The 16,745-nt window shown below is 53.1% G+C and overlaps 2 protein-coding genes and 1 long non-coding RNA gene across 11 annotated transcripts in view; 2 read left to right on the forward strand and 1 right to left on the reverse strand.

Moving 5' to 3' along the window:
- Window positions 1-463: 463 nt before the first annotated feature.
- Fkbp8 (FK506 binding protein 8) lies at window positions 464-8,071 on the forward strand. 9 transcript variants are annotated; one of them, XR_379034.4, is made up of 9 exons: window positions 464-579; window positions 2,134-2,418; window positions 3,683-3,852; window positions 3,928-4,016; window positions 4,265-4,485; window positions 5,320-5,492; window positions 6,860-6,937; window positions 7,131-7,357; window positions 7,610-8,071. XR_379034.4 is itself a non-coding variant. In NM_001111066.1 (9 exons), exons 2-9 carry the CDS (start codon window positions 2,157-2,159, stop codon window positions 7,694-7,696), a joined length of 1,212 nt encoding a protein of 403 aa, NP_001104536.1. In that variant the 5' UTR covers window positions 486-579; window positions 2,134-2,156; the 3' UTR covers window positions 7,697-8,071. The 9 variants fall into 9 exon arrangements, 6 of the variants coding, with proteins under 6 accessions (NP_001104536.1, NP_034353.2, XP_017168056.1 ...); XR_001778406.2 differs by having other exon boundaries at window positions 4,268-4,485; NM_001111066.1 differs by having other exon boundaries at window positions 486-579; window positions 7,226-7,357.
- Gm51534 lies at window positions 4,549-12,272 on the reverse strand. The gene is made up of 2 exons (XR_003947400.1): window positions 12,211-12,272; window positions 4,549-7,140 (listed from the first exon to the last, which is right to left on the reverse strand). It is a non-coding gene; the product is annotated as a predicted gene, 51534 (long non-coding RNA).
- Window positions 12,273-12,417: 145 nt separating this feature from the next.
- Window positions 12,418-16,745, forward strand: part of Ell (elongation factor RNA polymerase II) — a 53,184-nt gene continuing 48,856 nt past the window's right edge. The window contains exon 1 of the mRNA NM_007924.2: window positions 12,418-12,584. Coding sequence (NP_031950.2) covers window positions 12,450-12,584 — 135 coding nt within the window. The 5' untranslated portion in view covers window positions 12,418-12,449. The remainder of the gene's footprint in view (window positions 12,585-16,745) is intronic.

Genomic DNA, 16,745 nt, shown 5'->3' on the forward strand with positions numbered 1-16,745 from the left:
GTATGATCTCCATGAGTTTAAGGCCAGCCTGGTCTGGTAAACGTGCTGCGTCCAGGACAGCCAAGCCTACACAGAGAGGCTTGCTCACCACGCCCCAGGAAAAGAGAGGGGCAGGGGAAGGAGGACATGAAATAAAGTATTAAGTAAAATTATGAAATATTATTGTTTTCCAAAGAGCCCCGAAAATGACCGCGCATGAGCTACAGTGTTTCTTGTTTATTTCTACCTCGTATGTAAGCAGGAGGAAGCCTGCCCCAGCATGAACTCAAATCAGGGCGTGCTGCTATCCTCTCCCACTGTGCGCCCAGTGCGTTCCCATCTCCCACTCCCAACAGCCCCTCCACCTAGAGGCTAGAGCCCCTTTAAGAAACGGCCAGCGGAGCTTACCAGGAAGGAGGTGGTGTCGAGGGCGCGAGACGGACGTGTGCACAAGCCAATAAACACGGCAGACGCGGTGTGAACAGCCAATGGGTGCGCGGGGGCGGGGCTGCGTATCTGAAGCTGTTTCCCGAGGCGCGGCGGCCGCGGCTGGGGGCGGGGAGGGGGCACAGGACCCCGAGCGGGGTCCCCGAGCCGCAGGCACGTGTGACGGGGCGTAGCGAGGAGGCCGAGGCTCCCGGGGCCAAGGCCTCCCGAGGCTGCGGGAGGCTGGGCCTCCCGGGGCGGTAGTGTCGACCGGGCGCGGGGCGGCGTTGGGGTGCGGGGCGCGCGGGGCATTGTGGGGGCTCGGGGCGGGAGGGTCTCCGGTCGGGGCCGGATCCCGGAAGGAGCCCCGCAGGTGAGGGTCGCAGGGCAGGGACGCAGGGCTCCGGGGCTTCCTGGGGCTTAAGGAGAGGGCCTGATAGGACGTAGGGTTCTACAGCTGGGTTGGGGGCCTCCGCAGAGAGGCCTGGGGCCAGCGAGATGGTGCAAGAGTCCATATTGGTGTTCCCACTACTCTTTCGCTTTTATTTAATTTGAGACTGGGTCTCCAGTATTCTAAGCTAGTCTTCAAGTGGGTGTGTAGCTCAGGCTGGCCTTGAACTCCTGGCCTTCCTGTCCGAAGAGCTGGATGACAGGCGTGCCTTGCCACACCTGGTTTACAGGGGTGCTAATTCTAAAGCGTCGTGCTTGCTAGGAGAACGCTCTTCCAACGAATTACAATCCTAGCTTATGCTTTCAATTTCTTGAGTCAGGATTTCATGTAACTCATGAATTCCATGGCCTCGAATACCTGGTCATCCTTCCTCCACCTCCCGATTGCTGGAATGAAAGGCATTTGCTGATACATGGTTTCTGCAGCGTTGGGGTTAGAACCCCGGGTCTTGTGCTTGGTAGACAAGTGCCCTGTTGCCTGAGCTATCTCCCCAGTGCCCTACTACGATTAAAAGCTGGAAGCAGACTTGGTGATAGAGGCAGGTTGGAGCCATCGTCTCTGTTGTTGGGAGATTCAGCAAGAGACATTAAGTTTCTAGCACCAATCCTTTATTGCTGGATCCTTTAGCAGAGAAGGTGGCCAGAGTCAGGAACCTCTACTAAAAGTTCACCTTTTTCAAATGAATAAGTTATAAAACTTATAAAGATTGCTGTCCCAAGGCCTCAGTGACAGTCCCCACTGCCTCAATTACCCCAACACCCTTTTCTTGACATTCAGCTCAATAACTTTCGATCTTGACCCTCTTGTTAATTGGCTTGTTTTCTGACTTTGGCTAAGTGGCTTTGTCTTTTTTTTTTTTTTTTTTTTGGTGGTTTATCGAGACAGGGTTTCTCTGTATAGTCCTGGCTGTCCTGGAACTCACTTTGTAGACCTTGAACTCAGAAATCCACCTGCCTCTGCCTCCTGAGTGCTGGGATTAAAGGCGTGTGCCACCATGCCTGGCTGGGCTTTGTCTTTCTGTGCTTGTTGGATCTTTCCTGTGTAAGCTAGGGTTTCCCTACTTTCTGTGCTTATAAAGATTCCATAATAACAGCTAACCCAGCTGCAGTCTGTGGCTCAGCGTGTGAGGTCTGTGTTCCTTTCAACAAGCCAGGTTGGTAGGATGCCCAGCGAATATACGATGAATGAAAGGGAGCTACATGAGGGATGGCAGTTGGAGGGAGTTGGAGGGGCTGCCTAGATGGGGTTATCACTGTCACACTTGCCTGTCCCCTTAGGGCCAGTTCCTGATCCCAGCAGCATGGCGTCTTGGGCTGAGCCCTCTGAGCCTGCTGCCCTGCGACTTCCTGGGGCCCCACTGCTGGAGGGCTTTGAGGTGCTCGATGGGGTTGATGATGCAGAGGAGGAAGATGACCTAAGTGGGCTGCCACCACTAGAGGACATGGGACAGCCTACAGTGGAGGAGGCTGAGCAGCCTGGAGCCCTGGCTCGGGAGTTCCTGGCAGCCACAGAGCCTGAGCCAGCCCCAGCCCCAGCCCCGGAAGAGTGGCTGGACATTCTGGGTAAGTGTGCTGGGTTGGTTGGAGGCACTTTGACCCAAGGACTTCTGGTCTCTTGAGCTTAGTTTCCCCTTCTGTGTGGGTTGGGAGTGACATTAGGACATTAATGGCTGGTTTTTATTTGTTTATTTTGACATAACCTTACTGTGAAATCCTGGCTGGCCTTGAACTCAAGATCCAGTCCAAGCTGGGTCTGCACTTTGAATTCTCCTGACTCATAGTCTCAGGCTCACTGGTCTCCCAGGCCTGTGCTGTGTGGTTGGCTTCTGAGATGGCTTGATGCCGGTGTATTTGTGAACTTTGTTTGCTGGCTCATACTTGGCATGCACACACAATTCGTAACAGGTTGCTTTTTATCTCCAGTGCTGGTAACAGCAGCTCAGAGAGGCTGAGTCACCTTCCTGGAGCCACACAGCCTTTGCACTGGGTGCCAGCAGCTCTAAGACAACTCCCACTACACATCTTCCCTAAGCAGAGTCACAGCCCGACAGAGCGTCTAATTCTGCTCCCCCTTCTCTAGTTCTACAGCATTTGTTCTCTCTCCTAAAGAGCCTTCTTTGGATAGTGCCAGCAGGAATTTTTCTTCTTCTTGTTTTGGAGTGGTGCTAGGGAGCTAGGAAGTGGAAGCCAGGGCCCCTGTATGCCAGGCAGAGACTCTACCACTGGGGCTCACCCTCAACCTCTCACTTGGGGGTTCTGGGAAGGGTTTTTTTAAATCCTGACCTGCAGGAGCTGGAGAGATGGCTTAGTGTTTGCTCTTCTAGAAGATGTGGGTTCAATCCCCAGCACCCATGGCTGCTCACAACTGTGTGCAATTCCAGTTTGAGAGAATCTGGCGCCCTCTTCGGGGTCTGCCAGCACTGCACTCATGCAGGCAGAGTGCACATAGACATGAAGTTTAAAAAAAAAAAAACAACACATTTAATTAAAAAAAAAAAAAAAAAGCCTAGAACAACCATGTTGGTTAGGCATGGGGGCAGGGGTGTCAAGGTGAAAGGTGTATTCAGCTTGGCTGTTTGCACTGTCTGAAAAAAATGGAGCCGACCAGACGAGCTGTTCCATGGAGCCAGTCTCCAGTTCCAGCCTTGGCATATCATCCCCTAACTCTGCCCTATTGGGGTAGGGCACTGGGGGAAGATACATAAGGTCTTGGTTCTACCCCAGTGTTACAATGGCACTGGATGGCCACTGCATCTGAAGGTGGCTTGGTAGAGCAGAGACCCCTGTCTGCCTACCAGACTATAGTCTCACACTCTGGCCCCTGCAGGGAACGGATTGCTGCGGATGAAGACACTGGTCCCAGGCCCGAAAGGCTCTAGCCGCCCACTCAAGGGCCAGGTGGTGACCGTTCACCTGCAGATGTCCCTGGAGAATGGCACCCGTGTACAGGAAGAGCCTGAACTGGCCTTCACGCTGGGAGACTGCGATGTTATCCAGGTGGGAGCTGGGTGGGCAGGTGGGCGGCCCATCCTAGGGCCCGTGCTCTTGTGACACTCACTGGCTGTCCTCCAGGCCCTGGACCTCAGTGTCCCGCTCATGGATGTGGGCGAGACAGCCATGGTTACCGCTGACTCCAAGTACTGCTACGGCCCCCAGGGCAGGTGAGAGCTGGCCTGCGTATTTACCCATACCCACAGTCCTTCCCGTTTCACAGAAAGGAAAACAGGGTTAGGCTGGCCAGGTCACAGGCTCAAGGATAATATTTCAGATTGTGATTGGTGATTGACATGGGGACCCCAGGACCTGAGGCCTGGCCTTCCTGCCTCAGATTCAACCTGGCAAGGAGGGTGTGGTGGTGGCCGCAGCCTGGTTGTCAGGTCTGAGTGTCCCCTGTTGGCCACCTCCCCAGCAGGAGCCCATACATCCCCCCCCACGCAGCCCTGTGCCTGGAAGTCACCCTGAAGACGGCAGAGGATGGACCCGACCTGGAGATGCTGAGTGGGCAGGAGCGCGTGGCCCTGGCCAACCGCAAGCGGGAGTGTGGCAATGCCCACTACCAGCGTGCCGACTTTGTGCTGGCCGCCAATTCCTATGACCTGGCCATCAAGGCTATCACCTCCAACACCAAAGGTGACCAGTTACCTGGGGTGTGTGTATGCATTGCATGTGGAAGTCAGAGACAAATCAGGGAAGGCAGTTCTGTCTGTCCATTGTATGGAAGTGGTTCAAAACTCAGTTTGTCAGCCTTTGCAGCAAGGACGTTTTCCTGCTGAGCCATCTTGCCAGCCTGTAGGATGGCCAGACTTCTGCACCATCATTTGGGCCATAGAACGTTCTAGAATATTCCAGAATATAGACATATTTCCTGCCATCCATAACCTTCAGGTCAGTGGCTTCTTCCAGGTGGTGTATGTGTGGTCAGAAGCTAAGGCAGGAAAATGGACAATTGTAGTCTAGTAGTCTAGTCTGGGTTACATTGCAAGACACTTTGTGTGTATGTGTGTGTGTGTGTGTGTGTGTGTGTGTGTGTGTGTGCGCGCGCGCGCACGTGTTCACTTGCAGTGGGGGTCAGAGGTGAAAGCCTGGTGTTTTTCTCAGTTGCTGCCCACATTCTCTGACATGTCATTGGCCCCAGAGCTCTGACTAAGTGGCTGTGCCTGCCTCTCCCCAGTGCTGAGATTACACACATGCAGACTGCACTTGACTCAGAAGTGAGACCTGGAATCTGAATTTACATCCTCACACAAGCCCTTGGTGGCATGGGCCTGTCAGCTTAGCATGAGGGTGGCCATAGGAAGGTCAGGGGTTCAAGGTCACTCTCATCACTACATAGTGAGTTGGAGGCTATCCATAGCTGCTCCAGACCCTAATTGTGGTGTAAGGACTTGGGTGGCCTCTTAGGGGTCTGGTGGTGTAGACCCCAGGGGAGGGTGTGCCTGTTTCCCAGTGACCACTCCCCTACAGTGGACATGACTTGTGAGGAGGAAGAGGAGCTGCTACAGCTGAAGGTCAAGTGTCTGAACAACCTTGCGGCCTCACAGCTGAAGCTGGACCACTACCGAGCAGCTCTGCGCTCCTGTAGCCAGGTGCTGGAGCACCAGCCGGACAACATCAAGGCACTGTTCCGCAAGGGCAAGGTGCGTTGCAACCATAGGACGACTTCTAGTCTTGGGATCCCCACAGTTTGCGGTGAACACTTCTTGTATACGATCCTCTTTGGCTGCCATCTTCTTTTCCAGAGGGAAAACTGGCTTTGTCATATCATGGCCTTGGGAGTCCTAAGCCATTGTGTCTCTGCTCCCATACTGTCTCTTCTGCCCAGGTTCCACCAGCTGTGGCCACTACAGATGGTATGGCCAGGCTGGGCTGGGGGACACAGCCTCTCTTTACTAGTTTCTAGGCCATCCATTCAGCACAGGCTGTCCGTCCACTCAGTCCTGGTTGTCTGGCTCTGCATGGCTCCCTTTTTGCCTGGTGCACTTGTTAATGTTTTGTGGTGGTGCAGCCCTAGAGCTTGTATAGGCCAAAGAAACAGAGACAGAGACACTTGGGGTGTGTGGAAGCTGCTTATGTAGCACCATGCAGGGAAACCAGGTGTGCCGCAGGGAAGCCAGGTGTGCTTCAGGGAAGCCAGGTGTACTGCAGGGAAGCCAGGTGTACTGCAGGGAAGCCAGGTGTGCTGCAGGGAAGCCAGGTGTACTGCAGGGAAGCCAGGTGTACTGCAGGGAAGCCAGGTGTGCAGCAGGGAAGCCAGGTGTGCTTCAGGGAAGCCAGGTGTACTGCAGGGAAGCCAGGTGTGCTGCAGGGAAGCCAGTTGTGCTGCAGGGAAGCCAGGTGTACTGCAGGGAAGCCAGGTGTGCAGCAGGGAAGCCAGGTGTGCTGCAGGGAAGCCAGGTGTGCTGCAGGGAAACCAGGAGTGCTGCAGGGAAGCCAGGTGTGCTGCAGGGAAACCAGGAGCGCTGCAGGTAAGCCAGGTGCGCTGCAGGGAAGCCAGGTGTGCTGCAGGGAAGCCAGGTGTGCTGCAGGGAAGCCAGGTGTGCTGCAGGAAAGCCAGGTGCGCTGCAGGGAAGCCAGGTGTGCTGCAGGAAAGCCAGGTGTGCTGCTCTAGGAGCCTCAGTATTGAACCCAGGCCCTGGAGCCCAGCCACAGAGCTGAAACCTAAAGAAGGATTGTAGCGAGACATCTGTGTAGGCTATTAGTCCCAACACCCAGGAGACTGAGGCCACACAATCTAGGTCCTCCTGGGCTATAGTGGAAAAATCCAGAAAGATGGTTGGCTGTTCAAACTGTCCCATCAGGAAAGTTGTCTTCAAATCTGGTGGGATTTGTATGACCATGGGATATTGAGTCTTATCTGAGGCTCCTGTGATCTGAAATGCCTGTCTCCAAATCCCTTGTCCCATCAGTGATACCAGTGCCAAGCTGTGGCTTGAGATCATGGTATCCTTGCAGGGTGGGTGGGAGTGAGCTCTGGGCAGATAGAGTGGGTGCCTCTCTCCCATAGGTGCTGGCTCAGCAAGGTGAATATAGTGAGGCCATCCCAATCCTGAGGGCTGCCCTGAAGCTGGAACCTTCCAACAAGGTAAGCAGAACTCGGCTGGGCAGGGCTGGGCTGGGCTGGGCTGGGCTGGCAAGTCCCTGTAGTTGTCTGCTTCTAGTCATTATTGCAGTTCCATCTTCTGACTTGCCTACGGGTGAGACAGCAGCTCCCGCTTTGTTAGAGCTGATGGGAATAGGTAGAACCACTGAGTCTCAGGAGCCCCAACACTTGACAGACCTTGGGACCTACGAGAAGAAGGGAGCAGTAATGATGACAGGCAAGTCAGCTGCCTCCTGCACGTGCTCACCCACTCCTACCCACCTCCCACAGACGATCCACGCAGAGCTCTCAAAGCTGGTAAAGAAGCGTGCTGCACAGCGGAGCACAGAGACCGCCCTGTACCGAAAGATGCTAGGCAACCCCAGCCGGCTGCCTGCCAAGTGTCCGGGAAAGGGGGCCTGGGTGAGCCTGGGTGGGGTTGGGTAGGGCTGGAGGTGGTGTTGGGGACATTAGCCCAGGAAGAAGATGGGACTCTGGACCTGCAGGACTCGTGGTGCGGGTTGGAGGCTCAGGCAGAGGAAGAAAATCCATTGGAGGAGTGGGTATTGTTTAGGTGTGGGTGTGTGTGGTATAAACCCTGGCTAGGAGGCCTGTGTAGGTCACAGTGGCTGCTCTGGCCATGCAGCCAGCTCTCACCCTTCCCTTTATTCACAGTCCATCCCGTGGAAATGGCTGTTTGGGGCGACTGCCGTGGCCCTGGGGGGCGTGGCTCTCTCTGTGGTCATTGCTGCCAGGAACTGACTGTCCCCCTGCTCACCTGGACCCCAACCTGTGCTCCCTAACTCCCCCAGGCTCCCTGTCCATTGCCCTCCCTGGCTGAGATGCCTCCTATGGGTTTGGGGAGCAAGGATTGAGGGTCAAATAACCCAAGAAGCAGGAAGGACTGAGACCCTGAGGGGGGACATGGGGTGCAGCCCAGAGGGAGGGACCCTGTTCTTCTAGACCCAGTTGTTTCTATCCCACAACCCTGTCCTCTGGGGTCAGGCCTCGGCTGTGACAGCCTCAGTTTTCCCTCTCAGTAGGCCTGGGGCAGCACTACCATTCCTTCCTGCCCGTCTGCACCCTCTGTCCAGGCTTCCCCACAGTGAATTAAATAAAGCCTCACCCCACACCCTACTGCTTTCTAGGCCTCTTTCTGATGAAACTGAGAAGCTCTGAGTCACAGCTGAGCCAGGTCCCCCACAAAAGCTGCTTTAAGGAGCTGTTGATGGCCTGGCCCAGGCCACATACAGCTGTACTTGAGAGGACTTTGAGAGCCCTGTCAGCGCTTTTCATTTCCTACTTGAGGTTGGGCCATGTTGGGGTCCTGTGAACTCTGGGGTCATTTTGGGTGTTATGATTTCAAAAGAGTCACTGGCCTGGCGTACATGAGGCCTTGAGTTCTACAAGAAAGAGGTGGAGGACCATGCAGGCATGATCATGGCGAGAAGGTCAGTGTGTATGTTTGTGTTACTTTGAGTTGTGCAGGGTCCCTGTATCTGCAGATTAAGAAGGCAGTGCTGCAGTTCACAACAGCAGTGACTGCAGGGTCTGTCATGTTACATCTGAAACACTAGGGCTGACGGCTGAGGGGCTGACCTGTGAGCACTGGCCCGTGCTTTGTCCTGCCACTGAAAGTCAGGATCACTTTGACCACCTTGTCCCCAAACTTGTGACCTCATACTGCCTGGCATTGCCAGCAGAAGGGTTGTGATTCATTGCAGTGCCTGGTTCTCTGGGGAATTTGCTTTGAGGTATGGTTTCATGTTCAACTCCTCATACTTCTGCTTCCACCTCTCAAGTGTTGGGATGGCAGGTATATTAGCTATATGATATCATATCTCACACTTAAGTGTTTTTGTTTTTTCCAAAGCTATTCTGATCTCAGCTAGGGTGGTGGGGAGCCCTACTGTGTCCAGCCTATCTAGGAAGGTGCAAAGTGGTATGTGAGTTTTTGGTTTTTTTTTAAGATTTTATTTTTTATATATATGATGAGTACACTATAGCTGTCTTCAGAGACACCAGAAGAAGGCATCAGATCCCATTACAGATGGTTGTGAGCCTCCATGAGGTTGCTGGGAATTGAACCCAGGACCTCTGAAAGAGCAGTCAAGGCTCTTAACCCCTGAACCATCTCTCCAGCCCCGGTATGTGAGATCTTTTAGTCACACCCTACACCTGCTCACCAGAAACTACACTTCCTCTCTATAATGTTCCCTGAAGTTGGTGTAGCACCTATATACCTCCTACATCCTTTGTTTACCTCGGAGACAGGGTCTTGCAGTATAGTCTAGGTTGATTTGTGGACTGCTGGATACTGGTGATCCTCCTGCCTCAGCCTTCTGGGTAGCTGGTACTACAAACTTGCCATCATGTCTGGCTTACTTTGCAGTACTGGAAATCCAAAATCTCATTACATTTTATTAAATTGTATGTGTGTGTGTGTGGGGGGGGGGGTTGTTTGTGCAATGGTGCATATCACTTCTTTCTTTTGGGTCCTAGGGATTGAATTTAGGTATCAGACTTGGTAGCAAGCACCTTTACCTACAGGGCTGATTTGCCAGCCCAGCAAATACTTTAGAGATGGATGAGCCATGTGTCCAGCCTCTCACTGGGGGATCCTGGGCTATGACTTCCTGCCTTTGGAGGCTGGGTACAAAGTAAGAGGACTCTCAATCCAATGATGGAGCCTGTCCTGCCATGGAAGATTTAGAACACTGAGACTGGAGGATTCTGAGTTCAAGCTACCCTAAGCTATATGGTAAATTGCAGGCAAACCTGGACTCATGAAACCATGCCTTGAAACAAGGGTCTGGAGAGGTGGCTCAGGAGCTATGAGTACCTGCTGCTCTTGCAGAAGACTTGGGTTCAGTTCCCAGCATGGAAACTCACAACCATCTGTAAGTCCAGTTCTAGAAGACCTCATACCTTCTTATGGCTGTACATGGCACATAGACACATGTATGTAAGCACTCATGCACATAAAAGTAGCTCAAAGCTGGGTGGTGACTCACACCTATCATCTTAGCACTAGGGAGACCAGGACTGTGTTGGTGAAACAAAGCATTTCCTGACTCTGCTCTGTGGTTGAACTAAATCTACAGAGATGTCTCCTGGAGACTGCAGCTGGCAGCTCCACTCTATGGCTTGACTAGCTAGGACCTCTTCTCCATAACATGTTAAAAACTTTATGCTTAGCCGGGTGTGGTGGTGCACGCCTTTAATCCCAGCACTTGGGAGGCAGAGGCAGACGGATTTCTGAGTTCGAGGCCAGCCTGGTCTACAAAGTGAGTTCCAGGACAGCCAGGGCTATACAGAGAAACCCTGTCTCCAAAAACAAAAACAAAAACTGTCTACAGGGCTGGAGAAATGGCTCAGAGGTCTTGACTGTTCTTCTAGAGGTCCTGAGTTCAATTCCCAGCAACCACATGGTGGCTCACATCCATCTGTAATGGTATCTGATGCTCTCTTCTGGTGTGTCTGAAGACAGCTACAGTGTACTCGCAGACATCAGATAAATATATCTTAAAACAAAAACAAAAGTGTCCACAGGTAAGCAGTGAGCAGCAGTAATTGATGCTGATCATCACATGAGTAAGAGAAGCTGTTAATTACACACACCAAAATATTACATAGTCATCAAAAAGGAACGAAGCTCTGATTCATCACCAATTGATGATCCTTGACAACAATCACACCTCAAAGGCCTCAGGTTGTAGGACCGCACTATGAAATACCCACAAAGACAAGCAGATCAGAGTTGCCAGGTGACAGAGAGGGAACAGGAAAAACTGCAAATGAGGACCAGGCTTTCCTTTGATAGAAATATTCTGGAACAGTCAGTGGTGTCGGTTGTGCAACATTGAGTACGTGTTGGATGTTGCGTTAAGAGTTGTTTATTGGAAAACCAGCGCGTGACGTGTGGGATATTCATCCAGTTGTTGAACTTTTAGCATCAGACATAATCAGCACTTCATCCTGTTTCCACAGTTCTTGCCCTGGTTCTGGGGATCCCCCCTATTAGCTGGACCGGGCAAGCCCACGCCCACTTGGTTTATGTAACCACGCCCACCACAAGCCTCAACAGACGCCCACTCCGTCCTGGTGCGAGCAGGCCTGGCACTTGACCCTCTGGAGAGCTGTGCCTAGACTCCACCCAAGGAACGCGGAAAAAAAGCATAAATATCAAGCTGAAAGGCCCAAGTTCAAGTGTTAAGGGTTCATGAGTAACACATGTAGCGGCGAGGTTAGGAGCTTGGAAAGATGGAACCGTCAGCTCTTATACTTATGAGCGGGTGGGGAATAGGCCACGTCGGTCAAGCGGTCAGGGATCTTAAGTCAGTTGGGTGGGAAACCCTTGAAAATTGGTTTTTGAAACGCGGCAGCGGCAACTCCTGAATAACTCAGCTTGCCCAGCGGCTGAGGCTTCTGGGGAGGGCCTCGGGAGCTTGGGGTCTGACTATGTAGCCCAGTGCATGAACTGAAGTAGGGCAGACCCTGCGACTGCGGGGGGCGTATCAGTTGGGCGTTTGGCGGGCAAGCGGTGGTCTGGGAAAATCAGCAAGCACGGGGTGGGGGAGTGGCCACGCCTGCTTCATGAATAATACAGCAAGTCGGTAGGCGGGCTTTACGGGAGTTTGGGGGCGTGGCCAAACGCGGAGCGCTTGGGGAGCAGTTCCTCGGTGACGCAGGGTTCCATGGGCGTTTGGGGGCGTGGCATAGGGCTGGTAGAGGAGGCGGGCTTCAACGCGTGTAGGCGTGGCTAAATATGTTTCTTTAAGGTGATTTTTTTTTCACTGGGGGCGGGGTGGGCTCGCTGCATATGAGTGACCATCTAGATCTGGCTGGCAACTGCGAACAAACGTGTTCGTCGTCGCGGCCTGGCAGTCTACCAACACGTCGGAGATCACGGCCAGTTTCTCATAAATAACACACTCACGCGACAGGTCGCGAGGCTGAGAGGGCTTTGCTGGGTTTGGGATGAGGATGGGTTTCCTGCAGTCTTGGGGTCGAGGCTGCCTTCGTCTCATGAATAATGCAGGAGGAGTCGTCAGGTAGGAGGAGCCTGTCTGTGAACTGGCGCACGCGCATGGGAGTTGTTTGCAAGGGAGGGAAGTTTCTTAGAGAGCTCTGAAGAGCTGTTTTAAGGCTATGACTGGCCTCGCGAGACCCTTAGGGAGTGGCCAGTTGCGCTGTGGTTAGTTTTTGAAGGCGGGTTTGGAGCGCGCGGGAAGGCGTGGCTAACCTCTCTTCTTGAATAATACAGCAAGACTCACAGTCTCCGGTCCCGAGAGCGGGCCTGTAAGTGCTTGGGGGCGTGGCCATCTGTGCGGGCCCGAGGCAAAATGTTCCTCAGCTCTGTCAAAGAAGGCACGCGCGCCCGGAGTGGGGCGTGGCTATGCTGGCCTCATGAATAATGCAGCACGTCGGCGGGCGGCGCGGCGGGGCGGGGCGGGTCAGGCCGGCGTGCGGGCGCAGTCGCTGAGGAGGGGGGCGGGGGAGTGATGGTTGCAAGATGGCGGCGCTGAAGGAGGCTAGGAGTTACGGGTTGTCGTGTGGGCGCGTGAGCGACGGCAGCAGGGTGTCGGTGTTCCACGTGAAGCTCACCGACAGTGCTTTGAAGGCTTTTGAAAGCTACCGGGCCCACCAGGTGAGCTTTGCGGCGTCCTGGCGGGTAGGCTGCGCCGTGGGGAGACACTTGCGGGGACCTGTGGGGGACAAGGCCGCGCGTCCACACCTGGCGATACCTTGACCAGCCCCAGTGACATCCTTCAGGTTGGCTCTACTCTTGTCTCTTTTTTTAAAAATAGGTCCTTTCTATGTAGCTCAGGTTGTCCCTGAACTGACGGCCATCCTCCTGCCTTAGGTTCTTAAGTGCTGGGATGACAGGTGTGTTTGGATCCACTCATAGAAGGGGTAGTTTGACAGAAACTTACTGCCTGGCCCCAGATCCTGCCACTCTTGTAACCCTGTTTCCCTGGATATTTTGGACAAGGCTGTTGTGTTTTTCTCACCGACGGAGGTGGTTGTGTTAGCCATGGGGGCTTCCTCCCCTGGGCACTCAGCAGGAGGCAACTGTAGCCACCACACTTGGTCTCTCCATTTTCCACTCTTCATCTGGGAGAAATTCCAGGCTTTTTGGTACTGCCTCCTGGCTTGGGAGTGGGGTTAGGGATCCTGGCTGTGTCCCTCTTTCCTGTGCCTCACTCTGGGTCACACCTTGATGCCCCACCCAAGCCACGGTATCACCCTGCATCCATCCACTGAGACAGAAGTTGCAGGACCCCAGGGGAAGTGGCTTGAGGGTTCATCTTACTAAAGTGACTGGGGTGTTGAGTCTGTGTCTGGGATGTGTGTTTGCCTGTGCTGGCTCGGGGGGTGTTGACGCGGTCGAGTGAACAGAGAGTAACTAGGAAAGAATGTGGTTTTCTTCCTGCCCAGGACATGTGCTGCACCATTGGCCAAGCCAGGAATTTATTCCCCATTCAGTGATCTGGGGAGCCTACCTCTTCCTGCATGTCTTCCCTTCACTTCTTTGAGCCACTTCCTGCCCGTGCCCGGGTTTTAGTTTTTTCCTTCCTAGAACAGGTTGAATCTCTTTGGAAAAAGTCCTTCTTCCCTTGTCAAAAGGGGCAGAAAGTGCCCCTGCAGGTGAGAAGGAAGAGGTGGTGAGGATTTGGGTGGCAGCCACTGAGTGACCAGCCCAGCCACTCTTCCTGGTTAGAATTCCAACCTGTAGTCTTTCCCCTTGGGCCATTCTGACTAGTCCTGGAGAACCAGGGCTTTTCTCAGAAACAGCTGGGCCAGAGCATGAGTCACTGCTGTCAGGTGAACTTGGTACCTGGTGGCAGTCGCTGGCCCTTGCTCTGCCACCCCTACAGCCTTCTCCAGCACCGCTGTCATACTGTTATTTTTAATTTTGCTGTGCATTACATCCCCTATCGAAGCCTGGTCTTCCTCTTGTGAGGGCACTTGTGGAATTGCAGGCCACTGTGCTCGGGCCCTGAGGAAGCCAGTTGTGTCTAGCTGTTTGACTACCAACCATAAGGGACTCTGTGTCTTGTGGCTGACAGCATTCAGTTTTGGGACAGTCCAAACCTGTGTTTATCTGGAAAGCTGACAGGGCACTTACTGGCAAGGCGACTTTGGAGTGTAATCTGTGGTCAGCATCAGAGCTTCACTCTATCCTAGGCTGCTGTCAAACCCATGACTCTTGACTCTAGGTGCCAAGGTGGCAGGCAGGAACCACCACCAGCCCAGCTTCAGAGACGCATATAGTTTGTTTCTTGGGGTTGTTTTGTTTTGTTTTGTTTTTGTTTTTTTGAGACAGGGTTTCTCTGTACCACCACGGCCCGGCTCTGTTTCTTGTTTTTTAAGTAATCCTGGTTGTCCTGGATCTTGCCAGGTAGAACATACTGGTCTCTAGCTCTCGGAGATCTACCTGCCACCTTTATTAGGTTAAAGGTGTGTGCCACAGCACCTAACTTGGATTTACTCTTACTCTCTGAGTGTGGAGGGGTCTGAGCTGAGACAGTGTTAGCTCTGGTGGCAGGAGAGGACAGGTTTGGAATGGTGAACCAGGGGAAGGGACTTGGAGAAACTTGAGTAACTAGAAAGGCACTGGATATCAGCTGATGCTCACAGGGCCAGCACTACCTCTTGTCCCTGCTTTGAGTTGGTGCCACATTAAAAAGCAACCTGTCCAAGTTAGTCTCTTTTGCTTCTCCAGCAGTTAGGTCTTGAGTCTGCCCGGCACTTGCTTACCACTGAGCAGTGCCACCAGCTCTTTTATGTTTCGTATTTCTAGATGGGGTCTCTCTGTGTAGCCCTGGCTGTCTTGGAACTCGCTCTGTAGACAAGGCTGGTCTGGAACTCAGAGATCTCCCTGCCTCTACCTCTGAATGCTGGGATTAAAGTTGTATGTCACTACTTCCCAGCTACTTGCTTTCATTTATTTATTTTTTGGTTTTGTTTTTTTCGAGACAGAGTTTCTCTGTTGTTGTTGGGGTTTTGTTGTTGTTGTTGTTGTTGTTGTTGTTTTTAGATTGCTTTACCTCTTCTGTATCCCAGGCTGGTCTTGAACTCAGGACCTTCTAACCTTAACTTCCCTGTTGACTGTCAAGCCCCAGCATCATCCTATATTTTAGTTTGAATTGCCAGGAGCTTTTTCTTAGCTTCAGGTGTAGCCAGAGCAGGGCCTGGAAGGGAACGGGCTGTGGAAAGGGTCTGTGTAACCTGGTGAAGAGCTACACATGTTGAGGGGAGGGAAGTGTGCGCTTGCCTGTACTGGCACAGAATGCCATGTCAGTTCAAGGTACAGCCATAGGCATGGCTGGAGCCCATCCCACCTGGACCTCTAACATAAAAATAATACTGATAAATACAATGCAGGAGAACTGCCTGTGGGTCCAGGGCTGGGGAGGATGAGGCAGAAGGGTTTGGAATTCAAGGCCAGTCTGGCCTATATGAGACCTTTTCTCAAAGAAACAACCTAAAAGAGTTCTCAAACCAAACTGGTGCTGATGTGACACTTCATCTGTGTGTTTTGGGACTCTGTGGGTGTGACTTCTAGGACACATGAAGAAATATGGTCCCCTCTACCTTCCAGGACAGCCAGTTGCTATTGAGAGGCATGTTCCCAGCCAGGTGTGATGGCGCACGCCTTTAATCCCAGCACTCGGGAGGCAGAGGCAGAGGCAGGTGGATTTCTGAGTTCGAGGCCAGCCTGGTCTACAAAGTGAGTTCCAGGACAGCCAGGGCTATACAGAGAAACCCTGTCTCGAAAAAACAAAAACAAAAAACAAAAAAAAAAGAGAGAGAGAGAGAGAGAGAGGGGCATGTTCCCTGAGAGCCATGAGGTGGGAACCCTGCCTCCACCTACCCCATTGTAGTTCATTGCTAGGTAGGTGGCTCTGTGGCCCCATGCCCTCACCTTGCCCTTGGTGGAGAGGCATGGAGAGGTCAGGGAAAATTGAAGGTTCTAGCAGGGTTAAGAACCTTGAGCATCTGTGGGCCAGCAAGGGTCAACCTCCCCCTTCTTCAGTTTCAGAGTCTCTACCAAGAGTGACTTGTCTGGATTCTGCTGTGGCCTCATATCCCTGGACACTTGTCACTTGCCAGTAGGAAGCTGCCTTCTGGGCCTGTCCTTAACCACTGCCCCCCCCCTGGAAAGAAAAAAAAACAAAACAAAAAACCACCCCTTCCCTGCCTGCATAGTGCTGGCCTTTGGGCTCACAGGCACCGAGATACACCTCATGTTACACCTGATGTTTTAGAATCCTTGAGAGCAGAGATGGACGTGGGAGATCCAGCAGGGTGGGTGTCAGTAGGGAGCAAAGTGCGTGCTACTATGGCCAGAGGGTGCCGGGAGGAGAGCAGGATGCCCTGGCTCTCTGTCCTACACCACAGGGGACATCTGGGAGTTGGGCAGGAGGCCTTAGTTAAGCCTGCACCTTTCTGGTGTGGCTGCTATACCACTGGGGATCCCAGCCTTTCGGAATTACCAGGACCCTGCCCTGGTCAGAATGGACTAGTGGCTCCCACTTTGTTCTGAGGCAGATGAACCTTGAAGCAGCATATCATCCCCTTCCTCCCCAGCTTCCTCAGTGCACAGAGGACTCAGACCAGTCTGCTAGTACCCTTAGAGCACACTCAGTGACTGAGGGGCTAGTCTCAGTGTCTGCTGTGCCCTGCTTGTTCCTGCCATCCATCCCAGTCAGCCCCATAGGGGAGCAGTGTCCAGTCTTCAGGTGAAGTCATGGGTGGTGGTTTTAGAGGCCAAGTTACTTCTCAGGACCTCCAAGCAGGGAGG

The sequence above is a fragment of the Mus musculus genome, chromosome 8, assembly GCF_000001635.26.
Source record: "Mus musculus strain C57BL/6J chromosome 8, GRCm38.p6 C57BL/6J".
NCBI classification, from domain to species: domain Eukaryota; kingdom Metazoa; phylum Chordata; class Mammalia; order Rodentia; family Muridae; genus Mus; species Mus musculus.